The sequence below is a fragment of the Paramormyrops kingsleyae genome, chromosome 20 (assembly GCF_048594095.1).
Source record: "Paramormyrops kingsleyae isolate MSU_618 chromosome 20, PKINGS_0.4, whole genome shotgun sequence".
Lineage (NCBI taxonomy): Eukaryota > Metazoa > Chordata > Actinopteri > Osteoglossiformes > Mormyridae > Paramormyrops > Paramormyrops kingsleyae.
Genome location: NC_132816.1, coordinates 17,948,522 through 17,968,814, shown reverse-complemented (window position 1 = coordinate 17,968,814; position 20,293 = coordinate 17,948,522). Strand labels below are relative to the sequence as shown.

Here is a 20,293-nt window from a genome sequence, read left to right as displayed (position 1 = left end):
AGAATGCAAGAAGCAGGAACACACAGCAAATACAGGCGTTTTTCTCCAATGTATTTAATATTGCATGTACAAAGACACTGTAAATCTAATGACATCCGATGACAACGTAAAAAATGAGCAAAATAAAACCGTAAACATGTTGCTGCAGCCAAAATCAGCAATGCAAATAATATCTGAAACATAACCGTGATCTGGAACCTTCGCCGAAATCAGCTTTGCGTTGGTTACCAGCTACAGTGAACGTCTCTTGGAAAGTAGATATTTTTAGAAATGTAAAAAAAAAATTATCAAAGCGGCGTATAGATACCCCCTTCATAACCCATATAGTACGAATCAAAAAAATACCATTTCTATGAACTGTTGTATTTTATGACTGGCATTTCGTTCACTTGGAATAAGAATGCCAGTAAACAGTTAAATTCATTTAGAAAAACTAATGGTTTTATGAAGAGGGACTGGCACGGAACGCTGTAAAAGCGATGATTCCTTGTGCTAAATCACGTCTGCGTCTCGGTTTTCGCTAGCGCTTGTGCTTCTCCCGTTTGGTTTAGTAATTAAATAATTCAGCTTTTGCGTTTCTGCTACAAATATGTGCATCGGCTGAAGTCACTCGGTGACCAATATCGTTTGATCAGAAACATTTTCCGACCAATATTCGGGCATTGCTTCATGCGACCTCACAAATGTTAACATAAACACAACGGTTTAGAAACACAGATATACTTAGGAGCTGCACAACTTAATTCTGGCTGCCTTGCATTATAATAAAATATGTACAAATTAACATTTTCATAAATAAATGTTCCATTTTCGTGCTCAGGAGATCCATCTGTATGTACAGTTATCATACCTAAGTACCCTACTAACTAAATGTAAGTTTAACATTCTTAAACAGTTTTAAATATCTCTGCTTACCTACAGTGCCGATTTTCTATTCCTCTCACATTTTATCTTTACTGTTGCTTTTACACTAATGTGTGCACAAATTTTTTACTAACTGAAAATGCATAACTATGTATTTTATGTTCTACATTTAATCAGAATGTATATCAAAATTAAAAATTGTCAACCAGGAAAGGTAATGGCGTTGCTTATGTTTGGCATTAAAACAAAAGACCCCGAATCTTGCTTTTTCAAGCAGAATCCTCCAACTCAATAATTTGCCCCTACACAAATAAAAGTGAAAGAAAATCAAAAACGCAACATCATGTTGCGCGAAACCGTAAATAAATACATTTACAATACCTACATCATAAAAAGTACATTTGTAGTAAATTTGCTTTGAAATAAATCTGGCATAATCAAATTTTAAAGCATGATAAACAAAACAAATAGACAATAAAAGCAAATAGTAATGTTTTATACAAAGACTACAGTGGAAGGGTGTATAATGACTGCATTGCAAAATAATATAACATTTACATTTTCAAATTTTTTGTGCTTTTACAACTTTTATCAATTGAAGAACATAAGTCGGCCTATGACACAGTATGATACAATTTGTAATGCATTTAAGGTACATTAATAACAAGTGCATAGCAAAATATATGATCATTTAATCCAGTTAAGAAAAAATACATCTTGGCCAACTTGCATTTTTTAATTAACAAAACAAAACAAAACAAAAACAAAACAAAACTGAACAACTCAAAGGGTTTAAGGCAGATTCCTTCATTTGAAATTGGCATAGTCAGAGAAAATGTCAACAAAGTCTTGTACCACTCTGTAGCAGAAGTCGTATTGTTCCTGAGAAAGGAAACAGAGGATCTATCAGTGCATGTTATGGTAGCCAGTGGACGCCACTGCACAGATTCTCTCCTTAGCTGCTTATTAGGCACTGTTACTTCATATCAGAAATTTACATCAAATGAACATTGCTGTGTAGTTTTCTGCACCTTTAACCCCTGCCCCTGAGAACCTACAAGTCTGTACGCCCTGACCTACCACATATTTGTTAAAACAGAGGAACACCATTGTCTTTTGGACCATTACAGGCTCTATACCAGGAGTTAAGACAAGTTGCACTGCATCTGCAGTGGTCTCTTCTGCTGATCATCCCCTACACTGATTCGATCCAGTCAGCTCCCCAAAAGGAATTCCCAAAAAAGGATCTCAGGTGCTCGTGCACTGCCAGCTCATGAGCCCCCCCCCCCCAGGGCTCCCCGCACCGGGCTACGTACCACAGTCTGCACCATGTGTGGTCTCTGCATCCTCAAGCTCTTCACAGTCTGAAACACATCCAGAAGGCCCTCAGCCTTGACCCGCTCCAGGATGTTGCTCAGTGCGATGAATGTACCCGTCCGGCCAGCCCCAGCACTGCGGATGGTAAGAACGATACAGTGCATTCAGCGAAACAGAACTGGACTCATTTGGTTGCTACTATGTAGAAACATCTCCGATTTTTTTTGTGACTCGCTGCCAAACATGAAGTACATAACAATGTTACAAGACGTAAAGGAGAAACACTTCATAGAACACTAAGGATAGGAATACAAATAAGAATAAAAGAAGAATATACAGTGCAAGACGTGTTAAAATAAATTAACAGTTCAAGAACCATAAATTAAACTACTGCAAGATGAATAAGTAAATAAAAAAGAAGGAGGATGTACATTTTAATGCAAGTTGAAACAATATCAGATGTCTGCCATGTCGGGCAAGTGAAAGAGGGAAATTGTCCCTGGGTGATGGATTACTGAGGTACTAAGCGAGTTTATTTAGGAGCTGGATGGCTATGGGGAAGAAGTGGTGGAGATGGTGTGCGGTTCGTATCATGATCACGTGAACCTCCTCTCTGATGGCAGTTTGGTGAATAGGTGACTGCCTGGGTGGGTGGGATCAGCAACAATCTTCCCAGCTCTCCTCTTTGCCGTGGCGGTGAGCAGGTCTTCTAGGGTTGGCAGCTGACGGCGTATGATTTTCTCAGCTGAGCGGACCTCACGCTGTAAGAGGGTGGAGGCAGCAGGAAACCAGATGGATGGATGGACTTCACGAGACTCTCAATGATGGCAGAGTAGAAGCAGGATGCATTGGGAGATGTTGAGCTTCTTGAGTTGGCGTAGGAAGAGCAGCCTTTTCTGGGCTTTTCGGTGATGGAGGTGATTTGCATGTCCCAGTTCAATGTTCTGGTGATGCTGGCACTTAGGAATTTGAACGATTTGACCATAGAAATGGCCTGGCTATTAATTTGTAGGGGGAGGCAGGCAGGGGCTTGGCAGTGGAAGTCGACTAATTTCCACCGTCTCGCCCACTTGGTGTTACAGGTTGTTGCTGGCACTCCATGCGGCAAGATGGCCCACTTCTCTGCGATAGGAGGTCCCATCGTTGATGCAGATCAGTCCCACTACAGCAGTGCCATCTGCAAACTTTAACATATTACAGACTTATCTGCAGAGGTGTAGTCATTTGCGTAAAGTTAAAACAGGAGGGGTGAGAAAACCCAGCCCTGCGGAGATACTGTACTGACGGTCATAGGTCAGACAGGTGGGGGCCCCAGCTTTACATGCTGCTACTCATTTGTTAGCAAGTTGGTAATCCACTGACGGATGAGGGTCCAGCTAGTTCAGTCAGATTGCTGCGGAGAAGCGACGGGCCAATATTACTGAAGGCTGAGCTGAAGTCCACAAACAGGATCCTGAGATATGTGTTGGGGGAGCGCAAATGTCAGAGAACGTAGCGGAGGGACAGTGTAACTGCATCCTTCACTGGGAGATTTGCTCTGTATGCAGAAGTTCAAGGAGGGAGTCTGCGATGGAGCAAGTGGCCTGTAGTGGTTTAGTACAGTGATCTTGTCTCTTGGGAACTGGGACGACTGTAGCCACTCTAAAACATCCTGGGACCCTGCATGCAGGGAGTTATGGAAGATTTAGTCACCAGTGAAGCAGCACGCCTGCTCCTCATCCCCTGCCGTGGAAGCTCTTCTGTCGCTCAGCATCCTTACTCTCAGTCACTGAAATCTTTACCGGTAAAGTCTTCCATTTTGCACAAAATCACGGGACGGGGATCCGAAGGATGAGATTCCGCGATGTACATGAACTCTTCGCGGGCAAATTCTTGAAGCCGACGTAAAGCGCGCATTTATTGCACAAAGCGAACACCAGGACAGGAGCACCTAGAACCGTGGCTGCCACCTCCAGAGTCTGCCCTACTTAGTCCTCCAACTGGAACCGGGTCTTCTACATGAAAAAGTGAATCATGTAGACAATCAGTGAAGTGCTGTAGGCATAAATACCATGTCATATACGCAAGCGCATGAGAATCTGTCCAGGCAGAAGATCGGATGCCAGCCTAGCACGGGGTACCCACACGCACCCTAAAGGCAATCCATGGGCACCAAAGTGTGTGTTTTTAGGCTTCGTGAGGACTCAGGAACACAGGGAACCCAGATGAACCCAGGGAGAACATGCAACTTCCACACACACGGAACCGGCTGTGGGAATGGAACAGATGACCCGAAACGTGTGAGATCATAGGGTTACCAGTGCACCAACCTTTTCAGAATACACAATGAGGAAAACACAGAGACAGCTTGAAGCAAGGTAAAAATCTCAGGGGTGTATGTGGGTTTTTAAAGTCTCTGATAACAGTTTGAGGGAGAAATTTAATTGGTCCAGGAGGGGAAGAATTATCTCCACGAAACTCTTATGTGCGTCCGTCCGTCCATCCATCCATCCATCCATCCATGTGCTCTTGCAAAATACTTTAACTTTACCCGCCTACCAAGAGAACAGGATCACTCATTTGTCCCTATAGAAATATGGCCCCATGCTAACCAGTTTAGTTAACCACAGAGTTCATATAATCAAAACAGCATTATGGCCAGCCAGACTAACAACCCTAACCATACATAAACACTTTGTGGTGTCACTCGAAACATAAGCCTCTCAGCTATACCCAGGACTCAGACTACAGCTTTCAGTTCCGGTTTTTTTTAATAACGACAGATTGTCCTTTGACTGATCGTTTAAGAGTTTTACATACAGAATAAAGGGCAATCCACCAATATGCCTGAGGGAAATTAAAGTAGTCTTGTGATTTTCTTTAACTTTGGGTTGAGTCTGTTATTAAAGCACTTGGAGAATTTAAATTAATTTATATACGTCCCTATGGATGTCAGATATCTTTAAGTGCTTCTCTGGAGTCAGTAATGAACAGGTAAAATAGGGTAGTAACACAACTCTCGCTATTAGTGTACTGAATCTAATTAATTGAAGGTTTAAACCATTTCACGTATATTTAACACTGACTGTGAACCAGAGGAGCTTATTAATCTCACGAGGCAGCGTAGCGTAGTGTTCGGAAGTCTGTAGGTATAGCTCTGATTGTGCATCCCGGCTGAGAAGAATCACCCCACGTGACCAGAATAACCGTGACACCATCGGCCCCTCTCAAAGATGGCTCACGCCTTCTGTCACTGTCACTGCAGTCAACCGTGGATTTGAGTCACACGTGCTGCCGATCTGAGTGAACCGTATTAAACTATTCAGGAAACGAAGGACTTTGCACCATCTGCCAAACCAACACTCTTACCGACTATAAAAGTTAAGGCCCATCTCATATATTTGCATACATTTTCATAAAATAGCTAATGACCTTTGTCTGTACCGGCACTGGCAAAGGCCCTCACAACAACTGCACGTATACGTTTTTAAAATTTGGCTTGCTTTTAATTAGTTTACAGTTTTCGTTATTTTTTAGGTAGTTTTCATTAATTTTGAGTTGCTTTTGTATTTGGCTTTCATCTCTGGCGTATGTGCAACTCAAATCTACGGTTGACTCAGGTCCTGTGGTGACCGGCACCTCTACGGACGCCCGTGATGTTGAAGTGGGAGGTACCTGCAGTGAACAATGATGGGGTGATTGCCAGACTGCTGCTGCTGCTTCTGGACCGCGGCGATGATCTCGATCATGCCCTTGCCTTCGGCGGGGATGCCGATCTCCGGCCAGCCGTGGAAGTGAAAGTGACGGACCAGGCGTGTCTGCTTGTCCTGGGGGTGAACGTGGGAGGCAGGGTGCTCACTGTAATGCCGTCCTGCGTCTCTAATGTCGTCACAACCACTTTCACCTCCAGATCCGGTTATGGTTTCACATTAGCTCAGTGTTATTTTAAACGGAAAATAAAAAACAGCGGTCCTCATTGTTTTAAAAGTATCTAGTTTTGTCGATGGTGGGATGGTGACCAGGGGTTTCAGAAAGCGGGATTTCTTGCTTAGCCGGATAACTTGTCAGATTTAAGGTCCTTCACTTTAAATGGACCTTATCTTTCTCCACTTACATTTAGCCCAGACTACCTTAAATCCGACAATGCAGGCTAAGCATGTAAGCCTGCATTCTGAAATGGGCCCCTAACCTGTGGCTGTGAGAAAGCTTTACACTTCACAGATTAAGATTTGGCCACAGCCTGTAAGGATTTCTCTATCCATTGACATTTTTTTCTCTGCTAAGAGAAGACTCACCGGGTTGTACGTGAGCACCAGATCCCTCAGACTGAAGGTGTCACAGTGGGTGTCACTTTTGATTTCCACTGCATAGTCCCCATAGGTGACGCTGTGCTCTGAGGGCCAGTACTGGAAGCACTTATCCTGTATGTAGAAAATGGGGGGGGGGGGGTTGGGAATGAGAGCTTCATAACTCACAGAAGCGTCATTCTACAAATGTGAATCAAGACTGTAGAGTAATTAGCGGTACTGCATGGATTCAGGTGTTGATTTACATAGTGATTGTTCTCCCTGCTTTATTAACAATATAGCCCAGGGGTCACCAACCTTTTTGAAACTGAAACTGAGGGCTACTTCAAAGGGACTGAGCCATATGAAGGGCTATCAGTTTGAAACGCCCTCTTAAACTTGTGTTTTAAATTTTTTATTTAGATATTGTCATTTTCAAATCTATATAAATGCAAATGTGATTAAAGAATAGCAACAGGATAAAATAAAATTTTAGACGCTGCTCACTGGTGAGTTGTGCTATTTTTAGAACAGGTCCTCGGGCGACTCATGTGGTCCTTGGGGGCATCCTGGTGCCCGCGGGCACCATGTTGGTGACCCATGATATAGATGTTTGGTTCAACTAAACATTTCCGTCAATTTTTTTTATTTTTCTATTTTTCTAGTCGAGGCGAGTCCATCCATCCATCCATCCATCTATCCTCACAATACAAAGCTTAAAAATGTAATTTTCAAAACATTAAGGCATTTTCAGTTTCTGTTTCCACCTCTAAAACGGCAGCTAACACTCTGAGGAATTCACCCAACCTTTCCAGTTAACACTCTGAGGAATTCACCCAACCTTTCCCCTTGTAGGGTATCACACACCCAAGGCCACATGGTCATACCTGCTCCCGCTCCTGCAGCTCGGTCAGCATGACAATGGAGTGACTCTTCCACTCCCAAACCATCCTCCAGAAGTCCTCCACCGTGCTGGACAGGGGCCCCTGGGTGGCAATGAAATAGTCCTTCTGCCTGTAGCCCTGGGGGAGGGGAATCGCACATTAAAACCCTGTGGCACCCATACAGTATGCTTTATGTGATCAACTTGCAGATTAGCAGGCCAGACTTCTGAGAAGAGAAATCACGGGTGTGATTTCCCAGAATGCACTGCAGCCTCAAAAACAGTACTTTCCATGAATGACTCTAGAGACATTTCTGAAGTATGTAGTATAAAGACGTCCGATAAAGTTTTAAGATCGAAAGCAGTGCAACATTGATGTCTGCCTGTTCTACTCCATGGTGAATGGGACGATGGAGTGGAACCATCCTGCTGGTTTCAGATGAACTGGTACAGATAAGTATCCAAACCATCGAAGAACCGAACTGTGAGGAATCTTACTGGTGGAAACACAGGACCTCAGATCGCCGTGGTAACAGGCGGCATGGCGACTGAGATGAGAAGAACTTATGCCACCTGCTACAGTTCCGCCACGAAACGACGCCTACACTGTCTGTCCATGTGTCACCCTTCACGGCCAACGTCTGGAGCAAATTAACTACATTCGCTAATAAAAACACCCATTAAAACAATGATAACAGCTCCCTGAAAGAAGAGCAGGAAGGGCTGTCCGCTCCAGGCTGAACCCAGAGCCGATAGCATCCAGATGAGGGGGAGGCGGGACCGGGCAGGACGAAACATGCCCTCGGCACGCAGGCTGCGTGCAAACACATAAATGAAGCATCACGTCCCTCTGGAAACAGGAGAGTGGACTGTCGATCGAGAACCAGCAACCTCATGGTTACTGAGAAAAGTGCAGCCAAAGCTCCGGGCCTTCATATATATATATATACACATATACATACATACATACACACACACACACACACACACACACACACACAAACACAAACACAAACACAAACAAGGGAGTTGGGGAGTTAAGACTGAATACCTACATCTATGAATGATGCATTTATGTAATCGGTGAATTCCTGGCCCCGTTTCATGGACAGAATTACTCTGTTGAAGTCATCTGCGAATTAAAAGAAGGTTCGGATTTACTTTCGTTTCCGTACAGCGATCCACACGATTACAATGGAACTGCAAAGAGATACAGGCTCCCAATCACTGTCGGTGAACATAAACACACAAGATACTTCACATTTAAAGAGAATTTTCAGTTGTCATATTTTCGATAAGAACTGTCACATCAGCTATTCCCGTCTCTTGATAATATTGATTTACTATTAATAAACGTTCTTCTCCATTTTTGGCCGTTTGGAATAGCCAGTTCACACCCCCCCCCCCCCCCAGTTTTCCTTATGTGTGCGCTCTAAGCTACTGGCTTCATTCCACATTAGCTGCTGCGGGTGTAATGCGCTAGGAAACAAGTGTTAGTTGCTAAATTTCACCAGCAGAGGGCAGCGAGGAACAATGAGTGAGAGCGATCCGTCAGTATCACTGCGAACTGATTTGCGTTCTCTTACTCGCAGACAGCTGATGGGACGCAAGTGAAAACGAAACTGGCACATATTTCTTTGAGTGGTGCTTCACTCTGAAGGCCCACATTTAGGAACAGATCTTCTGCACTAACTTACCACGATGTGCTCTGTAATCTTTGAAATGAGTGCCCCAGATGGTTCTTAAACACGGTACTCACAGGGAATAATCTGAAGTACGCGGTTCTTCTTCATGTTGACTGGAAGGTTCCCCGTCCTCATGTTCTCCTTCATTATCCTCATGTTTGTCAGTTTCTGTGCAGGAAGCCATTCAAGTTAATGACTGGTGTTTATAACAAACAAAAAAAATCACGAAATGTCTGTTTTTTCACTGAGAGTTTTGATCATAACTCTTGAATAAACACTGCTAAGATACATTCACATAAAAAAAAAAATGATTAGCCAACTTTGGGAGAAAGAGACAAACAGGATCTATAAAATCACAGGTAGGGGGGGCGCTCTCAGTGAAAGCAACATGGTTAACCACCAATGAAGCCCCACCCCCAGCCAGCGGTCACGCTCACCTTGAACTCCTCCTCCAGCCCTACCCTGTCAAATGGCGCCGACGTGCTGTGCAACTTCTGCAGGTGGCCCTCCAGGGACGACACGTCTAGCTCCGTGTCCCCATACAGGTAATACTCTAGGAGGGCTTGGTATATGAAGGCGTACTGCATCTGTGAGTCGGGACCCCACACAGAACCGGGTCAGAAACCGTTTGCTGACAAAGTGGCACATCTCTCTTCTGTTCTGTCAGTCATTCTGCGGCTTGTCTTTTAGCAAATGCAGTCTTTGGTCTCTGAGAATGAACCATGTGTGAACCTTGCTATGATACCCTCAAGATAACAGCGCATAACTCGGGGCAGAAACAGACCCCCTGAGCGTGAAGGCAGTTGATGAACGCACGTGTCCCAGCATGTCGAGCAAGAGGGCGGTACTCACGTCCGTCTGCACTAGCTGGGAGCGCTGGTCCCGTATCCGGGAGACAAAGCCAAAGACGTCCACCTTCTGTTCCTCGTACATCATGTCTATCATGGCATCGATAACGATAAAGGTCCCTGTCCGACCCACACCAGCACTGCAGAGAGACCACAAATGGAGGGCGGGTTGCTTCAAGGCGATGAACGTGACCAATGTGTGACCTAGAAATATTTCAGTATCATACTCTAGACTAGAGTTTCCCAACCCAGTCCATGGGGACCCTCAGACAGTCCACATTTTCGCTCCCCCCCAGCTCCCAGAGAATCAAGAACACCAAGTACCTGGTACAGGTGAGCTGGGAGGGAGCGAAAATGTGGACTGTCTGAGGGTCCCTGAGGACTGGGTTGGGAAACCCTGCTCTAGACCGACTAGAATCTCGTTTCCCATGATGCCGTGTGGGGGGACACGCCTACCTGCAGTGCACCACGATGGGTCCTCCGGAGGGCTGGTTCACCAACTTGACCTTTTTGAGGAACTTGAGCATGCCAATAGGGGAGAAGGGGACCCCGAAGTCGGGCCAGCTGGTGAAGTGCAGCTGGGTCACCAATCGGGGGGTCTTACTGCCATCAGTGGATTGCTGGGGGTGGGGGCAGAAACGCAGCTCTAAAGCAACTCCGACACCCTGGATACGCACACACCTGCCTGCCACGCTCATGTGCACATACCCGACAGGAGACAACGAGGCCCACATTCCTCCCTGCAAAGACTCGTTTGGGCTAGTCAAAAGAACTACGAATGCTTATTATGATCTCCCGGAATGACAGCCGCAGATGAAGCAGCTGAACAGCACTAAATTCATTTCGCTCATATTTTTAGCATTGCTTCAGCATTAGCCTTCACATGAATTCACAGACCAAAACTGACTACTCACAGATCGTTCGCAGATCAAGATATAAAAGCTTAGAAGCTAAACGTTATGGTCGAGCTGCAACAAGACCGCTGTCACTACAGGAACGCATTAAACAAAGCCTCTTACTAAAATATATTCAGAAACCACACAGACCCCAAGAGCTGTTTCCTTATGAGGGCTGATGAAAGGGGACATAGTTATGGGACATAAATTGTTATGTGGCGGTCATCGCAGGATGTGGACGGTGTTGCGCGTGAGTTTGGGGGGAGGGGAGGTGATGCAGCCCCAGGGTGTCACTCACAAGTTGCACGCAGAACTTCCTGATGGTATAGTCCACCAGCACGGTGAAGTCCTCCACCGCCACACGCACGCTGCCGTACGTCCAACAGCCCTGCTCCGGCCAGTACTGGTAACACTTATCCTGGAAACACAGGGACCAGGTGGTCTGTGACAGGAACTGAAAACCAAAAAGGCTGACACCAACCATCAAGAAACTGCATGAGGTATATTACGGCCTTAGAATCTCTCTTCAGCTGTAGATTGCAATGGCTCTGTGTGTTTAATTAAAAAGAAAAAAATATGACCTAAAAACACATAAAACAAAAATGTATATGATAATAAATCCACAATGTAAATACATTTACATTTTATTTATTGAGTTGACACTTTTATGCAAAGTGCTGTATACTTGAGAAGGCAACAGTGAAGTCACTTGAATGACCCTGGAATTCGAATCGGCGACCCTCCATTCACAGGCAGCGTCCTTACCCGCTGAACCCCACACTGCCCCCATATTTAAATTTTGCACTTAATGGATTAAGTGTAGTAAGCGGACAACTTTATCTGATCACGATTAACTGTGAAGTGTCTGCTCGCCTGTGTGTCTGTCTGTCTGTCTGCCTCTGTCTGTGTGTGGGCGGCCACTGTGACCTTTACAGTCCGTGCTGTAAGAGCAGTAAGCTTCCACAATCTATCAGTCAGTCAGAATTGGAAGAGAACCATTTACTGACTGCTGCTGGATGATTACAGCAGGGCCTTAGGAGAGCTCAGCCCACCGTTATTCACTGCCCTGTGATTGGGTGAAAGGCCAGCCGGGGGGGGGGCTGTGCAACCTGGAAAAAGCCCACTGTGATCCTGCAGAGGGTTTCGGGAGACAGACGGAGGAGCTCGTGCAGGTCCGTCAGAGTGCTCCGACTCGGACGCGCTCACCTCTTTCCTCTCTTTCAGGTTTGTCAGCATCACAATGGTGGCTGCCTTCTGCTCCCAGACCATCTTCCAGAAGTCTGCGACCGTCTCCTGCTTGGGGCCTGAAACGGCACCAACGTCACCATTCCGGGCCGAACGCACACTGCATTTTCGCCGCGTCCCGCTAATGTGGTGCGAGTAAACTGCCGGTACCTTGTGCCGCGATGAACTTTTTGGTGTCCTTGTAACCCTGATGAAAAGACAGAAAACACAATGGGAAAAATGGTACCACAAAGCTGGGGGAGGGGGGGTGGGGTGGGGTTACCATCCTGTAAGTAAGTAGAGAAACAATCAGGTTTTGTAGCTAAAACCATTCAGCAGTGCCTATACATACAGGTAATACTATACCAAATTATAACTATAGTCTACTATGAATATATTCTATTATGCTACAATATACTCCCATATGTACTGAACTACTAATACACTCTGTAAGGATGCTTTTCCACCACACCAGGTACCATACTTTTGGTACTTCAAAAAAGTACCAAAAGTAAGGCACTTCTTTGTGTTGTTTTTAGCAATAGTATATAGGACTGAGCGATGTGCCGATATTAATACAAACATCGCACGTTAGGCACATGCAATTCTCACATCGCCAGGACTGCAACAGTCAGATGGGTTGAGTTCAGGCCTTTTCATATTGTCCGGACATTTGCAATTTTAATGATTGCTCCATCTGATACAAAATTATGTGTTTTTGAAAAGTCAGGTTAATGCTACTTTTTGCATGACCTCTGCATGCAATCACCAAGCCAATCACAGTCACTCATGTCATTGCCGTTTAAATCATTCCCAGTTGGTTTTGCAAGAAATTGAACTCCTTTCTTGCTTCATAAATATCCCAAAATTTATTGCAAAATCAGACATTCCAACTTCTGATTTTTTTCCCAATATTGTTTACATCTACAATATTATATACCGTACATCTAGAATATTATATACTTTATTTCTTGTCAAGCCATCCACATCTTGCTGAATCTGTTATTCCAACCAGATCACAATTAAAGGCAGGTGATTTGCATTGCCAATCAACAATAAACTCATTTGCAAGTCCCGCCCCAAAGTACCAACAAAGTATTCCAACTGGTTTGGTACTTTTGGTTCTAGAACCTCACCAGGAGTCAGTGGAAAAGGGAAAGTACTGAATTTTTAGTAGCAAATATACGGGACCTGCTGCAGTGGAAAAGCGGCCTAAATATCCACAGCTGATACTCATTCCAAATTCAGTTAAAAACTTTGTAAATGAGCAAAACTCACATCGATATATGAAGCATTTATATAGTCAGAGCTCCCATGTCCGTCTGTCTGAGAGAGCACCACCCTCGAGTGGTCAACTGCGAGAAAGAGATGGCAAAAAAACATATGAAGACATCAAATGTGACTACCAAATATGGAATGTAAGAGTTCACACAATTACACATAATCACATGTGCATCTTTCTAAGCTATTTAAAGAGGTGCTGTATGCTTGTTATTGCACAGAGCACAGCTGAAGACTATGTGAATGAAATGAAATTATTGCAAATGAAACGTACAAGGTAACACTTTACGTGACGGGGCACAAATAATATAGTACAGTATTATGCTATTACTTATGTATTAATTAACCACAAACTAAGTCTTAGTTACAAACTAATCTCATGTTAATATATGATTAATGAATCGTGATGCATGTTTTATCTCCAGCAGCTGTTCCCATAAGAAATAATGTACATTGGACTAGTCAATTGCACACCCCCAAGTGACTGCCTATTTAAACCTGTAAAAATACATGACTAATGGTAAATAAAACCCTTAAAACTGAAAATTGCATGAAATAAATGGGGGGGGGAATGATTTAGCCATTCCAAAGATTAGACACCTGAACACCTCTGTCATACTTTGCAATTATTTCCTTTTTAAGCTCTATCGTAGTTCTCACAACATTCCTTTCTCATTTGCTGCTAACCCTAACCTTCTTAGGACCCATGGTGGCTTAAATAAAATAAAAGTAAAACGAAACATAATATTCACAGCACGATTCAGTGGAGACGTTCACTATGCGAGTGTACTAGCGGTAGACTGACTCATACGCACGCATTCTCTCCTTTGTTTATGTGTAAGGATACACGTGCTTTATCAGACAGGTTTTAGCACGAAAGGGTTGGTTGATCGAGAACCGAAAATATGCTTGACAACCGAGACATTTTTTCACCAAACAATATGGTCAAGAACCGAATTGTACCAGACATGAGATGTTCGAGAACCAAGGTTCCACTATACATGTTACTTCCGTAAACCTCTGTGAACTACTCAAGAAACTACTACAGAACAAGTGAAGGAACAAGTCGTGAATAACACAAGTGAAATACTGATCTGAGGTTTGTTCATCATTAATGAATCATGATGCATCTTTCATCCCACGTAATTACTATATTTGTTCTGTACTTCAGAAGTAACTAAGTTATTAGGTATTTGTGCCCCATCAAGTAATGTATTAGCAGGAACAGTATATGGCCAAAAGTATGTGGACACCCATATTAATTGGAGGAATTACTTAAGCCACACCCATTGCTGATACAGGTGAATAATTAGACACACAGTCACATGATCTCCCACAGCAAACAGCAGCAGAGTGGGTGGTCGTACAGGAGACGTTAGTGACATTGGAGTGAGGGCATTTCTGTGAGCGAATGAACTTTAGCGGCAGGAAGTTGACCCATAATTACTCACGCATTATTTGGAACAATGTGTGTGAGTCACAGCGGAAAACTTAGCGGTCAGGAAGTGCTAATGAACCTGGGACAGCTAGCCGCTAATCGCAAGGGGGCATTTTGCTCCGCCACTCACATGGAAGGATGTTGGGATAGCGGTTCTTCTCCTTGTTTTCCTCCTTGTTAGCCTCCTCGTACGTGCCCTGGGCGAAGCCGCTGGGCAGGGACTGGAAGAGAGGAGGTGGGAGCGTGTCAGCGTAGGAACCTTGCGTTTAGGGTGGGAGGGGGAGGAGGTACAGTCTTCACACAGCGGTCTATGACTCTGCAGCATGCATTATACTGGCATTTCCTCTTTCTGACCTAAAGAGAGATGGAGGAACTCTCGATTCACACGTGTAGCTAAGCAGAGTTCAAGAAGACATCTGTTATCTGGCTGAAGCTGCATACAGTTATTGCGCAGCCCGTGGCAGCACAAATTTCCAGTTTGAGAACTAGATAAAGACAGAACAGAGGGGCTAAAACTGTTAGACACTGATACAGAACAGATACTAAGACTGATTTACGGAAATTCAAATCAAGAATATATTTACATTTCATGTGTTCCGTTAAATGTCGAACTGAAATAGTACTAAAATAGACCAGGCATACTTCTGGTACTTTAACAGGGGTGAGCTCAAGGGGGAGATGCAGGGGGGGGGGGGGGGGGGGTGGCACATAGAAGCATACGTTGTACTCCTCGCGGAACATCTTGCCGTCATCAGCTGACCGAACCCTGTATTCCTCTTCCAGGGATTCCACCGGGATGGGTGGGTATGACTTGGAAGCGGAGGACGACCTTGGAAGCAAGACCACCGTCTGTTGCTCTGTGGGGGGGGGGGGGGGCAAAGGGGGGCACATAAGAGGCTGCCTACAAGGGGGCACTTTTCACATACGCCCCCATAAAGGCCAGCACAGCGGTAATCACAACCCAGTGTTCACCATAAATATCATGAGAATATTTTAAGGCATAGTCCGGCTAACATACACATGCCAGGTGGTGGCAGGGACCAGACCACCAACAGAGAGAAGTACTTAAGTATCAAAGTAATTTAGCATCAGTAATGGCAAATTAAACTATTTATAACAGCAGCTTAAGAAAAACTGTAGAATAAAGACACTGACATCCTTTAAAACAAATGCATAGAGTAACAGTGTCCATGTTTGATCTGTATAGCATTTTAAAATAAAACCATTCCATGCTCATCATTAGAGCACTTTCAAATCTGATGAGTATATCAATCTGAAGGCTTTCATTGAAGCTGAGCTCTTCCTGAACCCAACACAAGCAGACAAGCGGCACCCAGCGCAGCAGCCCGCAAGCTACCCGCCAGCCAAGCCGAGCCACTGCTCCTAACGTCGGGCAACAACTAGCGGGATCCACCGACATATCGCCGCGCACCCGGGCCGCGTACCCGGTCCTTACGACCAGGAACAAATGCATCTCAAGACATGAAGGAGCGACTCGAGAAAGCACAGGCTAGCAAGCAAAGAGGACGCCAACGTGCTGAAACCGTGGACAAGGTCTGTATCCAAGGTGGACTTTGGGTACGGGGGTGGGGGGCACATTACAGACGCTGAATCAGTGCCATATAAGTAGCTAAGCTGACGTTTCTGCCTGCTTCCCACCAAGACTAGAGAAAATGAATAGATAAAAGAATAGAAAAAATGGCTAATTTGCTGCCTCACTGGTAACCAGGTAAATACTGTCCTGTCCCTGACTTTGAATAGCCAATAAAAGCACAGACTTTCAGTCACAGACAGGCAACAACCTCAGTGACTCCAAACCAACTTCATTATTATTTTTCTTTGATTATATTTGTTTCTCGGCTGTCAAAATACTAGTAACAAAGGGTGAATTCTTTGGATGAAACCATATTTTTTAACAGATCTTTTTCAGAAACAAAACTTTAATACCTTTACAGAATTTTAGGAATGCATTGAAGATGTTTAAAATTTAAAATGATGATAAAATCATACCCTGGCATAGAACAGACCAGCGAGCCAAATATTTCACGTGACATATCCACGGTCACGAAACATTACATAGAACTGCTTTAAAAATGGCAATCAATCATTATGCCTAAGAAAAGATGTGTCCCACGAAATAAGCATTTTTGTTTCTCTCATAAAAACTGTAAAAGATAAACTACAGGCAGTATAGAGCAACAGGGGAGGAACAGAACCACAGGAGACAGGCCTGATACACATGGGTAGGAGGTCACTCAGGAAGGGGGAACCACAGAGGACAGGCCTGATAGACATGGGGAGGAGGTCACTCAGGAAGGGGGGAACCACAGAGGACAGGCCTGATACACATGGGGAGGAGGTCACTCAGGAAGGGGGGAACCACAGAGGACAGGCCTGATACACATGGGGAGGAGGTCACTCAGGAAGGGGGAACCACAGAGGACAGGTCTGATACACATGGGGAGGAGGTCACTCAGGAAGGGGGAACCACAGAGGACAGGCCTGATACACATGGGGAGGAGGTCACTCAGGAAGGGGGGAACCACAGAGGACAGGTCTGATACACATGGGGAGGAGGTCACTCAGGAAGGGGGAACCACAGAGGACAGGTCTGATACACATGGGAAAGGAGGTCACTCAGGAAGGGGGGAACCACAGAGGACAGGCCTGATAGACATGGGTAGGAGGTCACTCAGGAAGGGGGGAACCACAGAGGACAGGCCTGATAGACATGGGTAGGAGGTCACTCAGGAAGGGGGAACCACAGAGGACAGGCCTGATAGACATGGGTAGGAGGTCACTCAGGAAGGGGGAACCACAGAGGACAGGCCTGATAGACATGGGTAGGAGGTCACTCAGGAAGGGGGAACCACAGAGGACAGGCCTGATACACATGGGGAGGAGGTCACTCAGGAAGGGGGGAACCACAGAGGACAGGCCTGATACACATGGGGAGGAGGTCACTCAGGAAGGGGGAACCACAGAGGACAGGTCTGATACACATGGGGAGGAGGTCACTCAGGAAGGGGGAACCACAGAGGACAGGTCTGATACACATGGGAAAGGAGGTCACTCAGGAAGGGGGGAACCACAGAGGACAGGCCTGATACACATGGGGAGGAGGTCACTCAGGAAGGGGGAAACACAGAGGACAGGTCTGATACACATGGGGAGGAGGTCACTCAGGAAGGGGGAACCACAGAGGACAGGCCTGATAGACATGGGGAGGAGGTCACTCAGGAAGGGGGGAACCACAGAGGACAGGCCTGATACACATGGGGAGGAGGTCACTCAGGAAGGGGGGAACCACAGAGGACAGGCCTGATACACATGGGGAGGAGGTCACTCAGGAAGGGGGAACCACAGAGGACAGGTCTGATACACATGGGGAGGAGGTCACTCAGGAAGGGGGGAACCACAGAGGACAGGTCTGATACACATGGGGAGGAGGTCACTCAGGAAGGGGGAACCACAGAGGACAGGTCTGATACACATGGGGAGGAGGTCACTCAGGAAGGGGGGAACCACAGAGGACAGGCCTGATACACATGGGGAGGAGGTCACTCAGGAAGGGGGGAACCACAGAGGACAGGCCTGATAGACATGGGTAGGAGGTCACTCAGGAAGGGGGGAACCACAGAGGACAGGCCTGATACAGCCAGACAGTGTGCTGCAGTGCTATGGCTAACCCTAACTGAACACCCTCTGTCCTGACAGTGGCTGCAGTGTTAGGGTTACCCCCCAACCAGAAACCCTTTCTCCTTTTTCCAGCTAGCGGACATTAGCTTATCTAGGCGTAGCAGCAGAAGCAGCGGCAGCTGCAGTGCCCCACACTGGCGGGGCTTAGCATCCGATGCCGCATTAGCGTTAGCAGACAGAGAGGTCCCGGCCTCCTGATTGGCTGTACCTTCTCCTTGAGTGATGGGGGCACTCGGTGCTTCAGTACTCCCTCCGAGAGCTTTGTTGGGGTCTAGAACGTAACACAGATATGGGTGTGGGTGCGGGGGGAGGGGCGGTGTTAACCTCGTTCACGAGTCATTCACGTTAATTTTGTCACTTTGCGCAAATCGGGGAAATGGAACAAAGCGATCACTGTCTCGAAAAAAGGGAAGCGTGAGAAAATGTGGTTCCCCACACGACGTGGCCAAAGTCTGTGCCGGGCCACAAGCCCGGCACAGATCCAAAAGGCAAGTCAGAACACGACACCAGATAATCTGTTTATGAGTTCCTGGAGCGAGAACGCGTCCTGGAGGCGGCGAACGGCCGACTCGTGCCTGCAGAACCGAGCGGAGCTTCATTCCTGCCAGATGGAACCACCAGATAAACAAGCACGGCAGAACCGCAACCTGTCAGTGCGTTAAAAAGTTTAATAAATTTAATAATGTACTCCTTCCGCGCACAGAAGGAAGGGCAAGTTGATTAAAAATGCAACGTGGCTGCAACATTTCGAGACGGTTTGTTTGTAGGAGCCAGAAAAAAAGCACGGTTTCCCAAAATGCAAGTGGGGGTTTGAGGGTGATGTAGCGTCACCTCCACGAAGTCACAAGCCTACCGACAGCGCTACATTAAGGAAAATACCGCCAGACGTCCCTGGCGCAGCACCACCGGAATGTGCCGGGCTATGCACGTTCAGAAAAAACAGGGCTCAGCCCGTTTCAACCCTCCCCGAACGCCCCGCGACTTCAGGGAGTCGCCATACCATAAAGGGCATCACAGGGCTCAGATGATTTCTCGTCATTCTGCGCCGTTTCTCTGACAGGACCCGAGAGCAAAAGCTCTACAGAAGAGACGGAGCCCACAGGAAGGAAGACGCACCAGAAATCGCGGTCGAGCCTCCTGAGTGAAGAGAAACGACTAAAGGGGGCGACAGGGGCCCCGGTTCCGCGGAAGTGCAACGCGACGGCTACCTTGCTCTTCCAGGATTCCATTGGGGATCTTCTTGTCCACCGTGGTGACGACTGCCTTCCGCTGGTTCCTTAACCTGGAGGACAGGCAGAGGTGGGGGGGGGGGGGGAAGAAATCCGGAGCCCCCGTGAGACAGTGGTGGGGGGGGTGAGCGGGTCCAGTGGACCGGTGCCGGTCCAGGTGAAAACCTACCACGTGAGGCGTGAGATTCTGTTCATGAGCAGCCCAGGCTAGTCCAGACGAGCGACAACACGACCCTCAGCGGTCCAGGGTGTCTGTGACACACTCCGCTCCAATTCACAGTCTACACTAACCCTACTTCTACTACAGCATTTCTGCCACCCCCGCCGGCCCCGCCTGCTCCGGCACAGAGAGGGAAGTGACATCACACACCCACACCCCCCCCCCCCCCCCCTCCACCACGTACCTGAGGAAGTACCATGCCAGAAGGGCGACAATGATGAGTAACAGCGAGGTCACCAGCACGATGGCTAGGATGTGATGACTCTGGGGAGGGGGAGGGGCTGTGGAGGGGGGGGCAAGAGAACTTCAACAAAAGAACGGGAGGAGCTAGCGAACGCAGACAGAGTCATAAGGCCATTACATTCATGGATAAGGGGTGTTTTTAGCTTGTGTTTACATGCCAGCCCCTCACAAGCTCCTCTGAGAATCTGCTTTCCTGTCAGT

General features: G+C 46.4%; 1 protein-coding gene across 6 annotated transcripts in view; it reads right to left on the bottom strand.

The window, feature by feature from the left end:
• Positions 1-38: 38 nt before the first annotated feature.
• Positions 39-20,293, bottom strand: part of ptprea (protein tyrosine phosphatase receptor type Ea) — a 61,868-nt gene continuing 41,613 nt past the window's right edge. For 3 of the 6 annotated variants that reach the window (XM_072703371.1, XM_072703373.1, XM_072703372.1), the window contains exons 4-22: positions 20,034-20,130; positions 19,609-19,682; positions 18,609-18,671; positions 15,422-15,558; positions 14,832-14,922; positions 13,261-13,337; positions 12,154-12,190; positions 11,965-12,062; positions 11,057-11,176; positions 10,319-10,482; positions 9,867-10,002; positions 9,452-9,601; positions 9,089-9,182; positions 8,385-8,461; positions 7,334-7,468; positions 6,456-6,581; positions 5,836-5,987; positions 2,181-2,316; positions 39-1,746 (exon numbers count right to left, since the gene is read on the bottom strand). In XM_072703371.1, coding sequence (XP_072559472.1) covers positions 1,672-1,746; positions 2,181-2,316; positions 5,836-5,987; positions 6,456-6,581; positions 7,334-7,468; positions 8,385-8,461; positions 9,089-9,182; positions 9,452-9,601; positions 9,867-10,002; positions 10,319-10,482; positions 11,057-11,176; positions 11,965-12,062; positions 12,154-12,190; positions 13,261-13,337; positions 14,832-14,922; positions 15,422-15,558; positions 18,609-18,671; positions 19,609-19,682; positions 20,034-20,130 — 2,039 coding nt within the window. In that variant the 3' untranslated portion in view covers positions 39-1,671. Of the gene's footprint in view, positions 1,747-2,180; positions 2,317-5,835; positions 5,988-6,455; positions 6,582-7,333; positions 7,469-8,384; positions 8,462-9,088; positions 9,183-9,451; positions 9,602-9,866; positions 10,003-10,318; positions 10,483-11,056; positions 11,177-11,964; positions 12,063-12,153; positions 12,191-13,260; positions 13,338-14,831; positions 14,923-15,421; positions 15,559-18,608; positions 18,672-19,608; positions 19,683-19,798; positions 19,954-20,033; positions 20,131-20,293 lie in introns of those variants that run through there. The other 3 variants (XM_072703375.1, XM_072703374.1, XM_072703376.1) reach the window with 3 other exon arrangements.